Source organism: Schistocerca cancellata, chromosome 7 (assembly GCF_023864275.1).
Source record: "Schistocerca cancellata isolate TAMUIC-IGC-003103 chromosome 7, iqSchCanc2.1, whole genome shotgun sequence".
Taxonomy (NCBI): Eukaryota; Metazoa; Arthropoda; class Insecta; order Orthoptera; family Acrididae; genus Schistocerca; species Schistocerca cancellata.
The window spans coordinates 323,786,670-323,810,346 of NC_064632.1; the positions used below are offsets into that span (position 1 = coordinate 323,786,670).

At 38.6% G+C, this 23,677-nt stretch overlaps 1 protein-coding gene across 1 annotated transcript in view; it reads right to left on the reverse strand.

The window, feature by feature from the left end:
• The window catches only part of LOC126092271 (ATP-dependent RNA helicase Ddx1), a 58,090-nt gene extending 36,058 nt beyond the window's left edge, over positions 1 to 22,032 (reverse strand). Inside the window, exons 1-3 of the mRNA XM_049907787.1 lie at positions 21,896 to 22,032; positions 12,520 to 12,571; positions 10,332 to 10,513 (exon numbers count right to left, since the gene is read on the reverse strand). Coding sequence (XP_049763744.1) covers positions 10,332 to 10,513; positions 12,520 to 12,571; positions 21,896 to 21,911 — 250 coding nt within the window. The 5' untranslated portion in view covers positions 21,912 to 22,032. The remainder of the gene's footprint in view (positions 1 to 10,331; positions 10,514 to 12,519; positions 12,572 to 21,895) is intronic.
• Between the last annotated feature and the right edge of the window lie 1,645 nt (positions 22,033 to 23,677).

Consider the following 23,677-nt stretch of genomic DNA (forward strand, 5'->3'; position numbering starts at 1 on the left):
TAAGTTGCTGGGCCAGCAGATTATCCCTGGTGAATGTGGAAGTGGCGATAGTCAAGGACCTTCCGCAGAGCGGCAGACTGACCACTGCACTGACAACGTGCAGCGTATTCATGATCTGATTTTGCTTACAAATGCTTAACAGTGAACAAACTGTCATTCTGAGTCGGAGTAGAAGAAGTAGCAAGTACTTGCATAATATTGAGACAGTTGAAGCTGAAAAGAGTTTGCACTAGGAGCTTTCCAAATTGCTGATGGATGCCCACAAAGAAACATGCAAGGCAACTGCACAGTGAACTTTTGGAACAGTATGAAAATTTTGAAGATGACTTGCTTGCAAGAATTGTGAAGGCAGATGAAACCTAGTTGCATCACTGTGAACCTGAGATGCAAAGACAATTGACAGAATAGCATAATGCAAACTTGCCAAAGGAGAAGCAACACAAAACCACATCTTCAGCTGGAGAAGTGGTGGCTACTGTGTATTTTTGATTCAGAAGGACTGTTGCCTGTAGCAAGCAATAAAAAACTTCATGCTTGAATGTGTTGCATTTGACAACACTGGCAAAAACACGACGTTTATCTGTTGCGTAATAATGCCCGTTCACATGCCAGTGCGAAAACCACCACTGAGATCACAAAGCTTGGGTAGACAACATGGAAATATCCACACTACAGCTCCGATCCGGCACTATGTGACAAATACCACTTTGGAAAACTGAAGTAATCCCTTAGCGGAATGAGATTTGAAGATTGCAACTATCTTGTGAAGGCTGCTAAACAGTGGCTCAAAGGTGCTGCTCCTGAATCCTAATGTGTAAGTATACAAGCCTTAGGTTCACAGTGGACTAGGACAATTGAAAGGGACAGAAAGTATGTGAAAAAAATGACACTGTCTCTCAGTAAGGCATCCACATACTATAAAAATATTGAAGATATGGAAAATAAATTGGATATTTAAAAAAAATAGTGCCTTTCTTTTGGAGCAACCCTAATACACAGAGACAAATTGACTATTTAGTCCCCCCTCCCCAATTGTAGGGTTAAATTTTATTTTTGAAGGGAGCAACAATACATACATAAACGAATTCCTGACAGAAAATAGATGTTATTTGATTAACGAAAGTGGATGAGTGAGCCACTAGGTAAAATCATAATCTGCTTACAATTACCTATAACAAACAACTCCATACAGAATTCTAAAATTTGCACAACTCACACCAGTGAACACAGTGCAGGTGTGTCCACCAACCTGGAGGTATGTTTTCTTGCCAGTATATAAAACACGATTAGAACTGTGACGCAATGTGGCTGGTACAGCACAAACATTGAAAAGTAGTGAGCCCTTTTAACACCAAATGTGCCTGTATATTAATGCACAGTGCCCATATTTTCAATCTCGTTAGAGTGACTTTTTTCATCTGTGTGGCTAGCAGACTGTTCTCCACACATTCAGTTCAGAGTCCCTTAATTTTGTTATCTTGTGCCACCGATCACTGTATTAATACAATGGACAAGGCAGTTCCTGATGGATTCAAAAGTAGTCCATCATCTCCAATAACAGTGTCCTCCAGTAAATTCAATTGCCAACTGTTAATGATGCTAACTTACAACTAGTTCTTAACGAAATTTGAGAGCACAACTACACACACACATTAAGAGTCTGATTCGCAGTCTATTGACATTTGTATGTCAACTGGCAGTACCCAACAACTCAACACAAGTACCAGATAAAATTAATGTTGACACCGTGTTGGTGAGGATTACTTCCATATTAAAAATCTTTGTGCGTATGGACAATACATGATTTCAGGCAGCCTCTACCCAAGAGATGGGGCAAGAAACAGGTCACTTCTAAAGTCACCATGAGAAAAATTATTGAATTGACTGTATTTCATTGATTTCAGTAAGGTGTGGACAAACAGTTAAATTTGTCTCTAGCAGCCCTATCATTCTAACATTTCTTCCATGTAAACCATTGTATCACTTTAGTGTAAGGCAATTTGATGCACTGAAGCAACTAAATGAGTGAATTTTGAAGCTGGTAGGTAATAATAATAATAATAATAATAATAATAATAATAATGGATTATGTTCTCCGTTTGATGTATTTTATACCGTGGTCTAGAATCAACAGCCTTATAACTATACACAACAATTCTTGATGCCATTTGGAAAAACATTTTAAAGCTGAACTGACCAAATTTTCTACCCCCTGACAGGACTAGTTACCACACACAAGGACTCAAGAATCTAATGTGTGACATTCAATGAGATTAACACACTTTACTCAGAACTAAGGTGACCCCATCTGTAACAAGAAGAGGGCATGAAGAGTGAAAACTCAAATCTTTACACACATGTATGCACATACAGTGAAGGTTTGCAATCAAATAAGAGCACCAGTTGCACTTTTATTTGAGGAGTTGCAGTTGAATGAGAATAAGAATTTGGTTTGAAGTTAAATACTCTTTTCTACTAGTACAATCCACTTATTACTATTCATTCTCCTTGATAATGTGGTGGACTGTTCACATACGCAACAAGTAACTCTGTCACTGACATGAATGCTGGTAGGCTCTCAGGGGGAGGGGGTAATCTTTTGGATTGTATGTACACCATGTTATGACAATAAAATAAATATTGATGGTTAATGGTTTTCTACATATGACTTTTTGACAACATAGGCAAAAGAGATGGATAGTTTTGAGGCACTAGGCACAGTCTTACCATAATATTACAGAGGTTACAAGGGCAACAAAAAGATTAATTCAGGAGTGGAGGGAAGCAACTGCAAGCAAATGGTCTAACATTAGTTCTGTTGGAAAAACAGGAATAGCTTGCTTACAGACCCATCACAAATTCAGTTGATTTTTTTTTTTAATAAACTTTAGAAACTTAATAACGATGTTAGAACAATGATTTGATTTCTGCTCCTTTCAGAAATAAGTAAATAAGTACAATACCATGACTAGAATGGAAGCTTTCAATTTTTCAGTGTGCCAAGATTATGTTGAGTTCTCTGAAGACATTCCTTTTGAATCAGACTCATGTATGAATTAATATTTTGATATATTTAAAAAGAAAGATGATGAGACTTACCCAACAAAAGCGCTGGCAGGTCGATAGACACACAAATAAACACAAACATACACACAAAACTCTAGCTTTCGCAACCAACGGTTGCCTCGTCAGGAAAGAGGGAAGGAGAAGGAAAGACAAAGGGATTGGGTTTTAAGGGAGAGGGTAAGGAGTCATTCCAATCCCGGGAGCGGAAAGACTTACCTTAGGGGGAAAAAAGGACAGGTTTACACTCGCACACACACACATATCCATCCACACATACACAGACACAAGCAGACATTTGTGAAGGCCTTCACAAATGTCTGCTTGTGTCTGTGTATGTGTGGATGGATATGTGTGTGTGTGCGCGAGTGTAAACCTGTCCTTTTTTCCCCCTAAGGTAAGTCTTTCCGCTCCCGGGATTGGAATGACTCCTTACCCTCTCCCTCAAAACCCAATCCTTTTGTCTTTCCTTCTCCTTCCCTCTTTCCTGACGAGGCAACCGTTGGTTGCGAAAGCTAGAGTTTTGTGTGTATGTTTGTGTTTATTTGTGTGTCTATCGACCTGCCAGCGCTTTTGTTGGGTAAGTCTCATCATCTTTCTTTTTAAATATATTTTTCCCACGTGGAATGTTTCCCTCTATTATATTAATATTTTGATACAATTACGTTACACAATTTTGCTTGTAAAATCAGCTGAGACAGTTACCTTCCCACTGTGTTTTCATACAAAAGGCCACCACCAACGGCGGATAATATATGCCGAGTTGACAAGAGTCATGGGATAGTGATATGCACATATACAGGTGGTGGTAGTATCACCTACATGTGCGTTGGTAGAGCTATCATTCGTTCTCAGGTATTTCATGTGAGAAGCTTTCCAACGTGGTTATGGCAGCACGAAGGGAATTAACAGCCTTTGCATGCAGAATGGTACTTGGAGACACATGGGACACTCCGTTTCAGAAACCGTTACGAGAATTCAACATTCCGATATCCACAGTGTCTAGAGTGTGCCGAGAATCCCAAATTTCAGGCATAACCTCTTTCCATGGACAACACAGTTGCCAAAGGCTTTCACTTAACTACCAAGAACAGTGATGTTCGCGTAAAGTCGTCACTGCTAACAGACAAGCAAAACTGTGTGAAATAGCCATAGAAATCAATGTGGGGACATATTGAACATATCCATTAGGGCAGCACAGCAAAATTTGACATTAATGGGCTATGGCAGCAGACACCCTATGTGAGTGGCTTGGCTAACAGCACAACATTGCTGCAGTGCCTTTCCAGCCTCATTGCCATACTGATTGGACCTAGCTGACTGGAAAACCGTGGCCTCATCATCAGATAAATCCTGATTTCAGTTGGTAAGATTCAAGTAAGGTCAGACGCCACAAGACCACGGACCCAGGTTGGCAACAAGGCCCTGTGCAAGCTGTTGGCGGCTCCATAATGGTATGGGCTGTGTTTACATGGAATGGACTGGTCCTCTGGATATTTGGCTACTTGAACATTTGCAGCCACTGATGGATGTCATGTTCCCAAATGACGACAAAATTTTTTATGGATGACAATGCGCCATGTCACCAGGCTACAACTGTTTGCAATTGGTTTGATGAACATTCTGGATAATTCAAGTGAATGATTTAGCCACCCAGATCGCCCGACATGAATCCCATTGAACATTTATGAGACATAATCAAGACTTAGTTCATGCACGAAATCCTGCATTGGCAACACTTTTGCAGTTAGTGGGAAGTCTGCAAGAGAAGAAACAGTGACGTAGTACTATGGGTGAGAAGTTCCAATTTCCACAGCAAAATGTTGTAATTACACCATACAAGGGAAAATTGTTGTTAGTAACGATGTTTTAGAAGTGAGGGTGGGGTGATAGAATCCTACCTACTGCACATCGTGTGTGTGTGTGTGTGTGTGTGTGTGTGTGTGTGTGTGTGTGTGTGTGCGTGCAGGTTTAAAATTCAGTCGCGAGGAGAATGTAGACACGGCGGTCGAACGGCAAAACAAGTACCTGTCGGGCGATCCATGGAAGTTTTAGAGAAAGTGCATATGAGAGGACCACGGAGTATTTATGTAACTCTGTGATAATAGTGAAAAAGGAACAGTTGAGAACGTACTCTTGGGAAAAACTCTTGTCTTAGCCTTGCTGAAGGGAAGATGGGTATTCCGATTCATGTTGAGAATGGACAGGGTTTTTAAGCCACCTTCCTCTTATATGTAAATTATTTTGTTTCTGACATTTGGAGACAGGAAAGACTTACTAAACAGTTTATATTTATGTGAAGAGTGGGATTTCTAAAATGTGTGAAATTCAAATATACGTCGTTAGTTGAAGCAAACGAAACTTTGTATGTCTACTTATTTTTGTGAGTAGAAAGAGTCTTAAGAGATTCCTGTACCTAGCAGCATACTTTGGAGAAGAAGTGAAAGAGTTTGCAGCAGCAGGCTAACCAGCAAGGAAGGTCAGCCGAGCGTCTCAAGTAAGTCATCTCGTAAAAGAAGTGGAAGTTTGGGTATCTACTCCGCACTTAAATTATCTTCCAAAGCAGTTAGAAAATACCTTCTCATCTTTGTACACACAGTGTCCCACAAGGAGTAGTCAGTGCTGAGGGATATGAAAGTAACAATCATTTGAAGCAAAAAACTTCATATGGACACACACCCTAGTCCAAACATTTTCAGTGATAGAATATATTTAATGTACATTGTTATTGATTTTCTGTATTGTACACCACTTCATCTAGTTTACACATGTACAAGAGGTAGTAAACATTACAACAAAGTGTCAGTTGAAAATTCATATTTTTAACACATTGACATCTAAGGACCTCTAAGCATTATCATCCATGTCACAATCTAGCTATTGTACAGCTCACAATACTTGTTTGAATATCCCAGTGTTAACTGTGTACTTACTCTAGGGAGAACGTGTAACATTGGTTGTCTGAGTGTCTCTGCACATTTCCTAATGATGGCAGCAGGAGTCACGATGAAAACAAGCGCTTTATTTCACTTAATCACCTTTCGTTTGCAGACCGCAGACTTCATCAAACCCCCACAAACTAAAGTCTAATGGCATGAGGTCTAGCAATCTTGGTAGCCAGTTAATAGTACTACCAAGGCCAGTCCACTGATTAAGTTAAGTGCAGCTGAGACGTTCCCTAGCAAGTCTGGTAAAATGTGGAGGCTCTGTCCTGCTGGAAGTACACTGCAGTCTGCATGGACAAAGAAACATTCTCAAGGTGTTCTACAAACAAATTTCCCGAAAACTGCAAGAAAATCTGCCTGTCATTCATTCTTCTGAAACGACTGCAGCTATCAACTTGTTACCGATAACGTCCCACCAGACACTGTTCAGAAAACAAACCTGGTTTCTACTGAAGCATGTGGATTTTCCTGCAACCACTGATGATTATTTTGTGTGTGGATTCCCTTCATGTAAACATGGCTGTATCAGTGAATAATTTCGACAGAAACAGATGACTGGCATTTAACCAGTGACGAAATTCCAGTCATGTGGCATTGGTACCAATATAAATATTGTGGACACGCTGTATGTAAAACAGGCACAAATCATCTATATCTAATGTGTTCGTTGGACACTGATACATGCAGAAAGTTGAGGTGCTGGTAGCAGGACTATGCTGCATCATTTCAACAATGTGTTGCTGTTCCTGCACAGATTGTTGAACTACACTTCAGAAGAAAAAAGGGAATTTGTAAGAAACACTCAATGATCACAAATTCGTCAGCCGGAATGGTCCAACGGTATTATTCAACAGCAGATGGAGCACTACTGTCGCAGATGCTATACACATACACCGTACCTGCATACTCTTCATAAGTGCATTTTAGCCACTGCATGTACAAACACAGTTAGTAGTAGTAGTAGTAGTAGTAGTAGTATGGTATTCTGCCTTACAGCATGTCTTGTCATGGGTTAAGCCTCTTCCACTTTTGTCTGTCCATGGACAATCTTTTCATTTCTGAATATTTGTCTCCTTTGATATTGTCCAGCATTCGATATCCTCTTTTTCCTCTCCCTCCTTTTCCCTCCACCATTCCTTCTATTTCTTCATTCAATATACAGTCCCTCCTCAAACAGTGTCCAATCCAGTTCAGTTTTCTCTTTCTGATGACTTTCAGCATGTTTCTTTCTTCTCCAACTCTTCTTAATACTTCTTCATTCCTTACACAGTCTTCCCATTTCACTTTTCCGTTTTTCTCCATATCCACATCACTAGTACATCCAATCTTCTTTCATCTTCCTTCCTCAACGTCCAGGTCTCTGCACCATACATTGCAATGCTCCAGATGTAACATTTGGCAAGTTAACTGATGCTTATCTACGATACATTCTCAATCCCTCGCACTAATTCACACAACTCACCACGGACAACTGAGTGTACAATGGGCTATTTTAATACCAGAATGACATCGCAAGCAAAGAAGATGAAAGAGGTAGCTCAGACCAGGATAAAATGTCAAAGAGGTTGGGTGTGTAAGACATATATGTATGTGCCACTAGCCCAAAAACAAATGTGCGTTAAATGTATTCTATCTCAGAAAAAATTCAAGAATAGGGCATATGTTCATACAAAGTTTTTAGCTTCAAATGAGCATCCCTTTCATATCTCTGAATATTGACCAGTCCTCCTTGTAAACCTTGTATCAGGTTATGATGAAATGGTAGGTACTTAAAGATATGCCAGAACACAGAGAATTCTGTGACATACATATTGCAAAGAGCCCAGTACTCAATTGTGTTAACTGATGCTTCACTACTAGCCTGGGAGGAAGTATTTTTAACGATATATTCATTCATTTTTAGTGTCAAAATGACACTTATTTTTCAATGAAGTTCCCTCTTAGACCAAACACTTTATTCAATGTTTTTGCAATAAGCACATTCTATATGTGAAGTGTCAGTCCAGAAGGTCACCAAAAACTCATTTACAATTACAAGAACAACTTCAATGAACTCTCAAATGCTTCACAGCCAAAATTTCTTTAGCTCTAAAATATGCTCTATCTGATCAAAAGTATTTGGACACCTATTGGCGGACATTAATACGGGGTGTGTCCACCCTCCATCTTCATGATGGTTTGAACTCTGCTAGGGACACTTTCTATGAGGTATTTGAATATCTCTGGAGGAATGGCAGTCAGTTCTTCATCAGAAGCAGAAACCAGAGTAAGTGGTGATGTTGGACGTTGGGGTCGGAAGCAAAATTGACATTGTAGCTCATTTGAAATGTGTTCTATTAGGTTCAGGTCACGACTCTGGACAGGCCAGTACATTTCAGTCATGTTATTGTAAACAAATCACTACTTCACAGATGCTGCTTTATGATAGAGTGCATTGTCATGCTGATACAAAAGGTCATCTCTGAAATGTTCCTCTACCTTACGTAGTACACAATGCTGCAAAATGTGTTTATATTCTTCTGCACTTTATGTTTTCTTAAGTGCATCCTCACTGCAAAAAGCACCTCCCTACCATTATACTACCTCTTCTATATTTCCCTGTTGGCATCACACATGACAGTTTTTAACATTCTCCAAGCATTTGCTAACACCAAAACCTTCCATAGGAGTGCCACAGGGTGTAGCGGATCCATCACTCCCAATCACTCATTGAACCATCACTTAGCACTGACACAAGAAATGTGTGACGTACGAGGAGCTGCTCGACCATTCTACCCCATTCTTTTTAACTCCCTACACATAGTCACTGTGCTAGCTGGACTACCAGTTGCAGTTTGGAACTCATGAGAGCGTCCTTTGACAGATTTCAGGTGATTTTTTTTTACAACCACCCTCCACAATGCTCGACAGACCCTGTCTGTCAGTGCTCAAGGTCTGCCCTGTCTCTGTTTAACTGCAATTCCTTCGCATTTCCACTTCACAATTTTATTAGTCAAGTGACGTCCACTGATTAGTCCACGTTCTCGCTGAGCTCTCCTGATCGACCAAGTCTGCTAACTCAACACTACCCACCTTTTATACTGGCACGTCTGCCTTTCATGGCATTTGTTAGTCAATTTTGAATTACATAGGGTTGACTGGATACTTTTGCTAAGATAGTGTATGGAACCTGAAGGATACGTCTTGTGAATGAGGTGGCTGTCACAACATTTCATACTTTAAATCTCAGTGATTTCAGTGTTGGGATGTCCTTCACACTGTACTCATGTGAACACGTGTCAAAACTGTAATTATAGACTTCTTATGACATTTCACCAATTAAGATGCATTTTTTCTTTTGGTGCTTAACTATACAAAACACTTATGGCACACTATCAACTGCAATCGCATGCACACCATGACTGTTTTACACAGTCATATAAGCAAAATTATTCCATTTATCAATTGACACTTGACTTAACTTTATTACCTAGCATGTACTGATTCAAAAAATATCTTTGTATCCTCACACCCATTTCTTAGCCATTCAGATTAAATAAAAATGATTCAGATACATATTAATGGGAATAATCAATAGGAAACCAACAGAAAGTGAACTACAGTACATCCTATATATTTGCCTCAGTGTAGGTGTCATATCAACATATATTGTATTTTTTAATGAAGCCTAAAACAACACAGAAAATAAAAGGGTATACAGTCCTTTGGCGCTACAATATACATACAAATGTAAAATGAGAATATAAATATTTAACTCCAATACTTCAAATGAAAAGTGTGCACTATGCATTGTATCTGTCACAATACTTGCTATAGAAATATGTGGTAGATTAATATATGTGATTAATATAATATGTGCTTGGCTCTGATAGCTACAATGTAATTTGATTGAATTAATAATGTAATACCAGACAAGACAGAACTCACAGCATGAAGGTCTCACTTGACGGTCTGTTGATAAAGTGCATGCATGGAAACCAGAAGTTTACAGGATCAAATCTCAGCCATACCGTAGAATATTATAGTCTGCCTTCAACTTAGCCTTCACCTCTAGATGAGGTGAAGATTCACTAGTAATGACATGTAGTTTGCATTCAACATTAAACTGTAGGTCCATTTTCCCTGGTAGGATTATATAGTAGTTGGGGTGCACAAATCCCTGAAGTGGCAGCTAGATGAAAGAATTGCACTATACAATTGAGCCAAATGGATTTATTATTATTATTATTGTGGTAAGGGTGTGTGCAATTTATTCTTCTCCTTTATTGCTGACACTAGTGTAATAACACAAAACATATTTTGAAAGCAATAACTGTTACTCACATGTCTGAGCAATAACTTTACTGCCTTTGCCAGCCTCAAGATCCTTCAAAGTTTCCCAGACGATTTGAATAATTGGGAGACAAAAGGCACCAGTTTTACCACTGCCAGTTTCTGCAGCCATCAAAACATCTCCACCACCCAAAATCAATGGTATTGCCTCAGCCTGGACGTCCATTGGTAACCTTAACATACACAGACATGGTTATTAAGCAACGATTTTGTTGTTGGTAATTAATACATGCTGATGTAAGTTCACTTAAAGCTTCAATACATGAAACAACTTTTGTTTGAGTTAAAGCTACAAAATAATTCATAACACTCATCCCAGCAACCTGAACGGCAACTTTTATGCGGGTTTCTACACACGTTACTCCTTTCCGCCTGTAGTAAATTACAGCCTTATTCACATGTACTTACAAATCCTAAACACAGTGTGACATGAGCAAGAGTTTAGCAAGGTAACTATATTAATCTGTAGACAGAAGCTGAAAGAGATGCGCAAGTTGCATCTTCATGTCTGACTGACAAGAGACATTTATCATTCATTTAATAATTTCTTACAAGCATGTGCACATTTATGGTGCTACTGCTCACCAACAGCTTTCCTCAAATAACTGTAGCACAGTTCTGGTTTTGTAACATGAACAGTTATCCTGCTAGAAGATGCCATCATTGCCAGGAAACACATCAAGCATGAAGGGATGCAGGAGGTCCACAATAATGTTCATGTAGTCCACATCTTACATGATGGCCTTGCATATTGTCACAGCCCATGGAAACCCATGGGGATGTTCCACATAACATAATACTGCACCCACCAACCTGCAACTGTGCCACTGTGTGTGTTTCGAGGAGCTGTACACCTAGATAACAGCCTATCTGAACACCACCATTTATATGATAACAGTTTGGTGTGCTGAACTCTTTAACTGCTCCCTCAATCATAATAACCTCAATGTCTCCAACACAGGAAGACAATGTTAAACAGAGAAATAAGCCTTGGACCACAGCCTAATGCCCTTAAAAATATTATTTCTAATATATCATTAATAAAATTAATCAAAAATCACCACCCTTTAAATGCATCAAAAAATGATCAGTTGAAGACTGAGAAGAATTTACCACAGCTACACATCTACATACAAATCAAACAATGGAAAGTCCAGGATGGAATGTAACAATATTGGAAATATTGCTACTCACCATATGGCAGAGATGCTAAGTCGCAGATAGGCACAACAAAAAGACTGTCACAAATAATAGCTTTCGGCCAGTAAGGCCATCATCAAAATTAGACAGCAAAACACACACACACACACACACACACACACACACACACACACACACACACACACACACGACTGCAGTTTCAGGCCTCAGTTTGTGACAATCTTTTTGTTGTACCTATCTGCGACTCAGGATCTCCACTCGATGGTGTGTAGCAACTTTCATTTTTTAATATTGTTACACCAACATACAAAAATTCACCAGTGGCTCACAAAAGTCTCTGGTAATCTGCCTCATAACATTAATTGCCTGACTGGTAAAAAAGCAATTTTTAAATTGTATTTAACATGTACATTTTTATTAAATGAAGTAGTTATGCTGTAAAATCATGCTACTCATATAGGAATCATCTAATAATAAATTTAACATAAATTACTCTGGAAATTAACATTATTTTCTAATATGCAGTCTCTGGCTTGTAAAATACTAGCCATTATGTGTAACTTAGTGCTATGTTCATACTTCCGACTGTTATATGCAAGTTAAAATATTTCCTATAGAAAAGTAGGTTAAATGAATAAAAACATTTCAAAACGCTGCCCACTTATTTTGAGATTTGTGGACACTGATGTCTGAATTCGAAAGTAACACTAAATTTCAATTCTGTCATGTAATTTTCTCTCTCCACTATTCACCCATTCTTGACTTTTATTAGATCTGGTGGAACTGTAAATGTCAATGAATGAATGGAATGACTCAAGAAATGTATCACTACAGAGAATTACTATTTTAAACTGAGTCTGTATGCTGACAAACTACTGTTATTCTTTTACACACGTAACACGAATCAATAAAATTTAATTTATTAAATGTATATTTAAAGAAGCTTCCAGGGAATAGCTAACATAATGTGACTGTCAAAAATTAAATTAAGAGATGAAAGACAACTATTAGAACTTACATCCAGTCCATTTCGTCAACAGCTTTGGCAATTTCTGGCAATACACCCATCTCTGTAATAGAACATACATGTATTTTACTTAATATCAAAAAAGTGAAAACAATTTACATTGCAACCAAATAATTTTTTTCATATTCATTCTGGTGTTGTTGAAACTGTTAGCTTGAAATGTCCTACAGATTTACTATATATTTATGCACCCAATATGAGACCAGGCAACACACTTTCTCCTTCTCCATCAGTGAACAGAACAGAGATATTGACCCTCTGTCACATCAAAAAAAATACTGTAATTTGTATAAAGGGGTGTAAGGAGGAGGGAGAGGGAAGAGAAGTAATTATATGCATTGGCAGGTGCAATATTTATATAAAATCATACTAACATTCACAATATGGAAGCTAACAAAGGGATGAGGAACCATGTCTACAAATCACAAAATAATGAAATTTGAAAGGATACATAAAACAGTAGAGAAGAAGGATGTGGAATGAAATGTCTCATACACTATATTGAAAAATACACAACATTCTTCAGTGATACCTTAGACTTCACAAGTAATCTGCTACCTACATCCATCTGCAACATCATATTCCCCATCTACACATATACTCCGCAAGCTACTATAAGAGCACAGTGGAGGACACTTCATACTAATATCGGCTATTCATTATTCTATTACATTTGTGTACTGAAAATGACTGTCCATACCCTTCAGCACACGCCCTAATTCCTCTTACCTTATTCTCATGATACCTATGCAAGCTAAACAACAGTTGCAAACAGTCTTTCTCAAAAAACACATACTCTAAATTTAACCGACAGAGTTTCATGAGAACTGTGTTTTTTTCCCATTAAAGTTCTCTGAGTACGTATGTTACACTTTAAAAAAGGCTGCACCACACAGTTATGAGTCTAGTACCACTTCATTTCGTTCAATGTATGCTGTCAAATTTATTTGAAAATGACTCTAAATGGTGGGATAATATTGTAAAATTTGTTGCACGTGTTTCTTGTATGCAGTTTTCTTTACAAATGTACTTCATTTTCCCAGGACTCTCCTAACAACTCTTTCACATTCATCTTACTGGTATTTATTTTATGTGGCCACCACATTTCATACTGCTTTTCAGTATTACTCCTAAATACTTACACAATGTGGTAGGTGATAATCCCAAAGATAACTATGTAATAAGGTAAATATAACAATATCATGGAAACAATAGACCGCTACTACAACTCATATACATGTGGTGTTGAATTGCCGACAGGCACAATGAAAAGACTGATATATATTTTAGTTTTCGACCAAAGGCATTCTTCTGAAGTAGACAATACACTAACATTCAGAAAGCATAACTCACGCACACATGACCACTATGGCTGATTCTTGTTATTCCGGCCCGCACTTTCTATTGTTTAATAACATAAGTATGGCACATAATAAAAAATAAAATCCAAAAGACTAAATACTGCATGGTGTCACACTGCAACAGTAAGCAGTTAGCTTCCTGTGGGAGCATACCTTTCTCCTCAAACTACATAGCTCCACAAGCATCAATAGCACAGACCATCATGCTGGAACGTAATTGATTATTTTCTTACAAAACTCTGAGAAAGGTTTGGGTGTAAATGTATGACAGCTCAATGGCTCAACAACATAAGTTGTTACTTTTTATTCTTTTCATTGTCTGCACTCCAACCAAAGCTTACCGTTATCATACAATGGAAAGTCTATGACGAAATAACAGCAATATTTTGAAAAGGATAGATTATAATATAATTGGATGGATAAAAATCTACTCACAAAGTGGTGGCAGGAGCAAAAACGTACAAAAGTTAAGGAAATGTGCAAGCTTTTGGAGTCAGAGGCTCTTCCTGGCAAAAGAGTGGAGAGGGAACAAAGAGGGATGAAGGAAAAAAATGGTGAGATTTAGGAAATGGGGAGAATTATGGAAAAGTCTCGCTGAACTCCCAGTCGGGAGACTTCCCTGATGGGATGGGAAGAAAAGACTGCTTCAGACTTCTATTTTGCCAACAAAGCCACTAATCCCTTTCTCCTCCTCTACTTTACTTCGTTCCTTTCCAACTCACTCACCCCAAACCTCATGACTGCATCTAGTAGCCTTAGCTAGTACCCACAACATCTCTGCACATGCCTATAAGCAGCACTAACCTTCGCTCACCTACAGCCTGCCATCTCTCTCCATCTTGCCCCATGTATGTCTGTTCCTTGTCCCCACCACCCACAACAGATTGCTGCTCCCGTCAGATGCAGCTGTAATCCGCAGTCTGGCCAAAGAGGACAGATACTGGTGTCTCTCTCTCTCTCTCTCTCTCTCTCTCTCTCTCTCTCTCTCTGTGTGTGTGTGTGTGTGTGTGTGTGTGTGTGTGTGTGTGTGTGTGTGTGTGTGTGTAACTGTTTGAAAGGAAAGGTTTGGGGGTGGGCTGTCTATTTATGCAATTATACTTTCTCGTCTGAATTAAGGTTTTATGGAATTGATGGTGTGGCCAATCAATGTATGTCATATCAATCTTAAAGAATGCAGAAAGGCTGAACTATTTCTTTTCCTCAGTTGCATGTAATATTATGTTGATTATTACCTTAGAACTGTCTACTCACAACTGAGTACAACATATTTTTCTTACCATGTATGTTACACCTTTATTATTTGTGAGGCACCTTCAGTGGCAAATTTCATACACACTAATCTCCATGTGTGATGTGAAAATGAAATTTTGTACGGCAGAAAGCAGAACAACATACGTAAGACAGGAAAAACACATTTAGATCAGCATCTACAAAATTTGCCACTGAAGATGCCATGCAAATAATAAAACCGATCAATACACACATAAAGGTCTGATTACTGGGTGGTTTTCTGTCGATGTCACTCTCAGTTTAAGAAAAACGCAGCACATTCAGTTCTACATACTAGAGGTACTGCACCAACAATAATTTTAACATATTGTGAGGACATAATCACTAGGATGGAAAATTAAAAAACTTTTGGTGTCCACATTGAGGAGAATTTAAACTGGAAAAACACACATTTTGGGAACTTGTGTAAATCTTATTTCAGCAACATTTGCACTTTCAATTGTAGCAAATCTTGGGGAATGGCAAATCAATAAGTTTAGACAACTGTTTAAGGGGAGAGGCATTTTGACTAATGTAACATCCCAGAAAATTAAAACTGTGTGCTGGATGGAGACTCAATCTCAGGACCTTTGCCTCTGTCTGGTAACTGCTCAAGCAACTCAGTGGAGTTGCCTGAAAAGGCGAAGGTCCTGAGTTAAAGTCTCTGTCTGGCACACTTTTAATTTGCCATGATGTTTTATATCAGTGCACACTCCACTGCAGACTAAAAAATTCATTTTGGATTTAGACTATTGTAACACAACATATTTATCCCCTCAAAGTTTGCTGTGAATAATCCACTTCAGTTCAAAAGGAATGATTATGTACATTACTACAATGGCAGAAGAAAGAATGAAAATTACTCCAAATTAAGATTGTCTTTAGCACAAACAAGACTGCACAACACTGCTACCACAATTTTTGATCATTTATCCAATGACACAATGTGTCCGACAGATAGTCAAGTTAAATTTGAAAACAATCTGGAAAAGTTTCCTCTTAACAACTCTTGAATTCCATATAAGAATTTCTATTTTTGTACTGTGTAAAATGTGCTGGGGCATCAACATTTCCTGACTTTGAATTCCAGTTTTAGTTTTTATGACAAAACGTGCATTCGAATACAGCACAAACATAAACATTAGGATAGTCTACAGATCAATCTATTACCACAAACTCTGTGATTCACATTTCTTGGTTTTGCCAACTCACAATCAAATTATCAACTTTTCACCGGAAATACGGAAGCGTCCGATCCCGCCTGTCTGCTTTGACCCATGACGTCACAAATATGGCGGAAACAAAAACAAACACACACACTTTGCACAAGAAGCCTAATGACACTAACGGGACAAGCGCGGGAAATGGGGTGTTTTGGGTGGGGGGGGGGGGGGGGGGGGGCAAACTAAATATAAACAAATTTAGACGCCTTGCGTAGCTACAACGTGTAAGTGAAGACAGCCATGCATGAATACCCACCCACCATCCCAGGGGTCATAACCCCTGCAACCCATAGAAGATAAAGATGCTTCAGTAGCTGATTAGTGTTTTTTGTCTTTTTTTCAAAAAAAAATCTCACGGGATAGAACGAACAGATCAGAAAGATAAATATAATAAACTAAAACAGAAATTGGAGGAAACATAATTAAAATAAGTAATAAGCGTTTTTAAATTAAAAAAAAAAAAAATCTCACGAGATAGAACGAACAGATCAGAAAAGTAAATAAAATAAGATAAAACAGAACTGGAGACAGCCACACTCAAACCAAACTCCGCGCCGTCATGACGTCACACACGACAACACCCTTACGTCACGGGTCAAAGCCGACGCGTGGGATCGGACGCTTCTGTCGACCCCTTTTCACCTAACCTAGAGCTTGGGCTATGTTACAAATGAGGTTGTCACAACAATCAAACAGCAATGTCCAATATCACACTTTATCCTTTCATTCTGTGGAATCATTTTGACCAGTATTTTCTGTAGAACACAGGATTATACTGCAACTATAAATTGGCTTTGGGGACACAGTCTATGCTGAGCATATTTTTTTGCTGAAGTGCAGTTTGGTGCATTTGTGTCACTGCGTGCTGATGTCAGCAATTCTTTCCCACTGGCTGTAGCCAATCAAGTATAGTATACGGTAGCCAATGAGAACCAGTGAATCTAATGACTTGTTTTGGTAGAAGATAGGAATGAATTACTTTCAACATGAAGAGTGCGCGACTGACAATTTTTGAACTGTGTGTTATAGCTTACAAGGTTTGTTAATGGTTTTCTGAGAATATGAAAGGATTTCTTGGGATACTGTTTTGTATCCCAATGTTACAGTTTGGTTGTGAATTGGTGAAGCCAACAAATGTGGATACAAGAAACCTGGTTGTCACGACATACTGATCTGCAGTGTAACACGATCATTTCAAAAAATTTGTGGCATATTTTCAGACTGTCTCAATTTCCCGTCAATGGAGGTGTCCGATCCCACCCGTTGGCTTTGACCCGTGACGCAAGGGGGGTGTTGTGAGTGACGTCATGACGACACTGAGTTAAGTTTATGAGCGCATTGTGTTGTATAGATGTCTTGTTGCAGTTGGTGGTGTCCTCTGGTGGTGTGTGTATGGTCCGTGTGTTATGTGGTGTATTGGGTGTCCGTGCTTGAAGTGTGCATTTATCGGTTGTGACTGTTATAGAAGAACGGACATTAGTTTCAGTGAGTTAAGAATTGAGTTTCCGTTGTGTTTATGTTATTGCGATGTCGTTTGAGGTTAGTGGTTTGCTGTTTGTCACGGTGTAAGTCGTTTAATTCAATTTGTGGCTTCTTTTGTTAGGTATGGATATGAATTCTAAGTTTAATATTGCGCATCTTGCAGGCTGAAATGGGAGTTTGGCGTGTGTGATTGGGGTGGCTGACCTAGTGTGTAGCGCTGGAACTTTTTTGTGGTAGGTAGTCTTTTTTTTGGGTCTATTGTTCATGTGTTACGATGTTCGGAGGGGTTTTTATGTGTTGTTGGGCCAGTGTTATTTAATGCATGTGTTGGTTGTTCATGTTTTGGTATCGGCACTTGTGGCTGAAATATGTATCTTAGGGGAAGTACTCAATTTCAATTTTTTTTTGGTATCTTCGGTTGTATTTGAGCTATATAAATCATGGGAAGTGACCGATTCTAATTTGTCGTCATAGCTGTGTGTGTTTTGGTGCTGTAAGCTGCTGTTGACCTATATAGGTCAAGGGAAATGTACGATTTCAATTTTTGTTGTTGTAGGTGTTGGTTTTGTGGTATCGGCAGTCATGGTGTTATTATTTTTGGAATAGTTGGTTTTTATTTTGTGGTATTGACAATTGTGGTTGAGCTATGTAGGTAAAGGGAAGTGATCGATTCCTGTCGATATTGTAAGTGTAGCAGAATTTGGGAATTTTGTGGTGTTTTTACGTAGTCGTTTTGTGTGGTTTGGGATTGTGGTGTGTGTCTGTAAGTGTTTATATTTAGTTTGTCCCTACCCAAAAACCCCTATTTCCCACGCTGGTCCCGTTAGTTTGATTATATTTTTGGAGGGAGATGTGTTTGATCATACAATATAAGCTTTCACGGCCGGTATTGTCTTCACTTAAAACTTCCGGGCTGATAGGCCGTGGTCGAAGTATAAAACACTCTCCTGACGTTTCGTCTCCAACTGCGGGAGACATCCTCGGAGGTAAAGCGGCCGGAAGTTTTAAGTGAAGGAGATGTGTTTGTTGGTTTTACACGTATTTTCGTGTTTGCTGTCGTGTTTATGTAATAACGTCATAGGCACCATATTGAAGACATTGAGAATTTCTGCCATATTGGTGATGCCATGGATCAAAGCAGATGGGTGGAATCGGACGCTTCTGTAATCCCCAATTTCCAAGGTGGTGGTTTGGCTAGAACCTAAGAGCACAGTTTAAATTTTGCGGAATATTCTGTTTAACATGACAGCATTCAACACAATATATTTCATCATGGCGCCACGCAATTTCATACATTCAACGTAATGATAACTTCTATCAAACACTGTTTTCTCACTTGTTTACCAATATTTACACAATGGAGAAGTTGTTGATACCACAGTGCACTTCGGACTTTTTATCCTTCTCATCATTATGTGATTCACTTACGATTTTTAGAAAGAGTTCAGATTAATTATTTCACTTTCTGAAATTCACTAATATCAGAACACTCCTTTCTTGCAAGCTCTGACACTGGTGTTAATTATAATCAGTGGAACAGCTTCCATTGTCAAAACCCTGTATAGTGTTCAGTATATATTAATTTTTGCATTATAATGAGAGCACTTCTTTGCAATGACTTTTTCAACACTCTCAACTTAAGTTTGGGTATCAATGTGTGTCTTTAGTGACTGCAGTTTTGGAATTATACTCCTTCCATAGCCAGTCTTTACTCTTCCATGTACTCTGACAGAATTAAAATTCTGGCATATTAAATCAGCTATGTATCTAGCAACAGCTAACGTTAAGGAAAAAATGTCTACTTTGAAGAGTGAAGATGAGACAGCCCGCTTACCCTACTTCTCAGATTGGATTGGAAGCTAACTCTGGTTTGAGACTCACCAAAGCTTGCAGTCTAAGCAGGTGTAACATGCTCAGAATTAGGATATATGAATACAAGCAGCTGGTAAGTTTAATTCAAGTAGATCAAAATCAATATTCAACATTGCAATTGGTGACAAAACATGGCTGCACCATTCCAATCACACATGAAACTACAGTCATTTATCAAGGGATTCATCATTACTGTCTACAAAAACTTTATAGTATAAGCTGTGAGAACAAGCTAATTGTCTCTCTTCAGAAACATTACTTCAGAGGATACAATGTTAACAGCAGACTGGTTTGCTGTAACGCATTTCAAGAAAGCACAAAATCCAGGTAGGCACACTCCATTCTCAGAGATGTCCTTATCTACACATTTCGACATCCACTTTACAGCTCAGACATAGACCTGGATGATCTTTCTCTATTCTCAAAAATAAAACTAGTCAAATATGAATGTTGTTTAACAAAACTGTTCTGACTTTCATATCAACGTGATGTTGTTGTTGTCTTCAGTCCTGAGACTGGTTTGATGCAGCTCTCCATGCTACTCTATCCTGTGCTAGCTTCTTCATCTCCCAGTACCTACTGCAGCCTACATCCTTCTGAATCTGCTTAGTGTATTCATCTCTTGGCCTCCCTCTACAATTTTTACCCTCCATGCTGCCCTCCAGTACTAAATTGGTGATCCCTTGATGCCTCAGAACACAAGGTCAATTTGCTTTGTCTCAGGAACACCTACCAACACTTGCTTAATGATTTTTCTGATTTTCTGTCAGCACAAGTGGCAGACAATATCAAAAGCTCTCACTCTTTCACCAGCAACGTAAGAATAAATCTGGAAATGCTAATGATAATATAACATTGCACTGGAAGTGGACACCAATATGTTTTGATAGGTTTCGTACAATATCCTTCAGGAGTAAATGAAAACTAATTTTTTATACACATCAATTTTGTACTTTTTGCATTTAACTTGATGTAATTACAGAAATAAAATACAGCACCAGTCCTCTTACTCAAAAGGCACCTGATTAAACATTCAAAAACACTGACATACAGTTGAATACAAACTTGACTATCAGTCAATTGTGGCAACATTCAGTACATACAGTTCAGTACTCCTCACACTATAAAAATGTTTGTCAGAATTATATACATGAAGGAGAAAGTGTTAATTTTTTGGGACTGAAGATAGAGAGCCTTGCAGCTGAGGCTTGCTGCAACTAGAATTAATGAACTGCTTTGTTGCTTCACAACTGCTACAAGTGATTTAAGAATGGAGAAACTAGTTTTGACCTGCCCATTTCCATTCACTAATGAGTTATGAATTACTTTTTAGGGGAAATTCTAGTTATAAGAATGGTATTTTCAATATTCTGAAGTGTATTAGAAGAATTATATGTGGTGTTAATTCAAGAATGTCCCGCAGTAATGTATCCAAAATTCATTTTGACACCTACTTCACAAAACGTATATTCATTGAAGTCTTGTCATTACCAATGTTTCTTATTTTACAAATAATAGTGAAAACCACGAGAAAAGCCGCCGGGCGTAAAATCATTTCAATAGAGACCTCATTAGCGTCAATAGTAGTACGGAAAGGAGTCACACACTTTGGTAGGTATGTATTCAGCAACCTACAGGACCAAATACCATATCAGGCAGATAATGTAGTTGAGCTTAAAACCAAATTTAAAAACTTTTATGGTGGCTCCTTCTCCACTGAAAAGTATCTTCACGGAAATTTTTTGAGTTAATGTATAATTAGAATAATCACTGTAAAACGGTAATGTAATGTATTTTCACTGCAGTGCATTTAAATAGAATGTACATTCTCGATTTCTTTCAACATCCCACAGAACATCTTCCACTGGAACCGAGAAATACAAATAATGTAAAGTGACGGCAGAAAAGAGCTGCTCCACTATTAATGCACTGGCTATATTATTTCGATTAAAGACGGACGAATTTTTAAGATTTTGGCTTTTTCAAAGGATGATGCTTCGGCAAAAGTCGAAATTTATCAGCACACACTATTTCTCGAAGCCAAATGGCTATTTATCGTGACAGCAAATATGAGTTAAAATCTTCAATTCCTAATTCATTGCAAGACAACCTTGTTATCTATCTCACTTTGGAACACAAAATATACAAATGCAGACACACCTTCGAAAGCCGTCATTTTTGTGTATTTATTATTACCGACACGACGAACACCGAATGACAGAAATCAACACCGGTATTCCGCAACACTACACAACTCTTCCGTACTACACTCTCTGACCTTTCTAAACTCTCAGTTGGCTCACAGAGGTTTCAGAAAGATATCACATGAAATCATTACTACGATATATCGTTACGGTCGATACATACTGGACGTTAACGGAACGAAAGGCGACGTCGCCGTCAAATCATGGTATGACTATGTTAGTTGGTTGGTTGATTTGGGGGAGGGTACCAAATAGTGAGGTCATCGGTCCCAATGGAGTAGGGAAGGAAGTCGGTCGTGCCCTTTCATAGGAACCATCCCGGCATTTGCCTAAGGCGATTTAGGGAAATCATGGAAAACCAAAATCAGGATGGCCGGACGCGGGCAAGGGCAGTCGTCCTCCGAATGCCAGTCCAGTGTGCTAACCACTGCACCACCTCGCTCGGTGATGCTTTCAATATGACAACATCGCGTAGCTGTCAAATAGATGTCCAGACTTACACGATGGACATCTCCTTACATATTAAAAACGAAGTGGTTACACTCTTTAATATATGCATTAATTTGATTAACTTACGCACGCAATAATTGATTACTAATGTCTTCTCATTTAAATAGCCAGAAACGGAATTTTGACAGGTGTTGGAAAGTTATGAAACACGAAAACGGAACATTGTGTAGTAGTGAAGTATACTGTAGGACAAGTCGTTTGCACACAGATAAGCACAATACTACGATGCAGGTGTACAAAAACAAAACAGTACTATTAATCCCATTTAAATGGTACATTATTAGATTTGAACTTACTTACTTACTTATCCCTTGGCGCTACAGACCGTATAGGGCCTTGGCCTCTCCGATGATCACAGTCCAATCCTGACGATTTTCTAATCGTTTCCTCCATCTCCTGACTCCAATCTTTCTCAAATTATTTTCCATATCCTCCAGCCATCGTTTCCGGCGTCTCCCTCTGCTCCTTTTGCCACCTGGTTTTTACTGAGTAAACCTTTTTGATAGCTCGATCCTCCAATATTCGCTCTACATGGCCAGCTGTCTCAATCTGTTACACTTAATTTCAGTCACAAAGTCAGGATTTCTATACAGTTCTTCCAATTCCTTGTTTCTCTTCATCCTCCGCTGCACTGCCTCATACACGCCACCAAAAACCTTTCTTAATCTTTTCCTCTCCCATCTTCCCAAGAGCTCTTCTTCTGCTACAGTCATTGTCCATGTTTCTCAGTCATACATTACCAATGGTCTTATAACTGTTCGATAGACAGTCGTCTTCGATTTTCTGCTCAGGCTACATGATTGAAGGATCTTGATCAGGTCCCAGTAAGCTCTATTTCCAGCAGCAATTCTAGATTTTATTTTTTCTCTTATTCTATAATCCTCTGTAACCAGCACTTCTCATATCTCTCGTAGTTGCCTCTGTTTAACTTAATATATTTCTCTTTAACAACAGCTTTTTTCCTGGAAACAAAGAGATACTGTGTTTTTATGTTGTTTACTCTAAATCCTAACTATTCTACCTCCTTTTCCAGTCTGCCAAATACTTTCTTTCAAACTTTTAGACAGCATACACACATCACCGGCATAAACTAGTTTTTGGTGCACATAGTTAAACAGAGTGCCATCTCGGTTATCAATCTCCACGCTTCACATCACTCTCTCCAACCTTATGTTGAACAGTAACATGGATAATACATCATCTGTCTTAATCCCTGGTTGACCTCAAA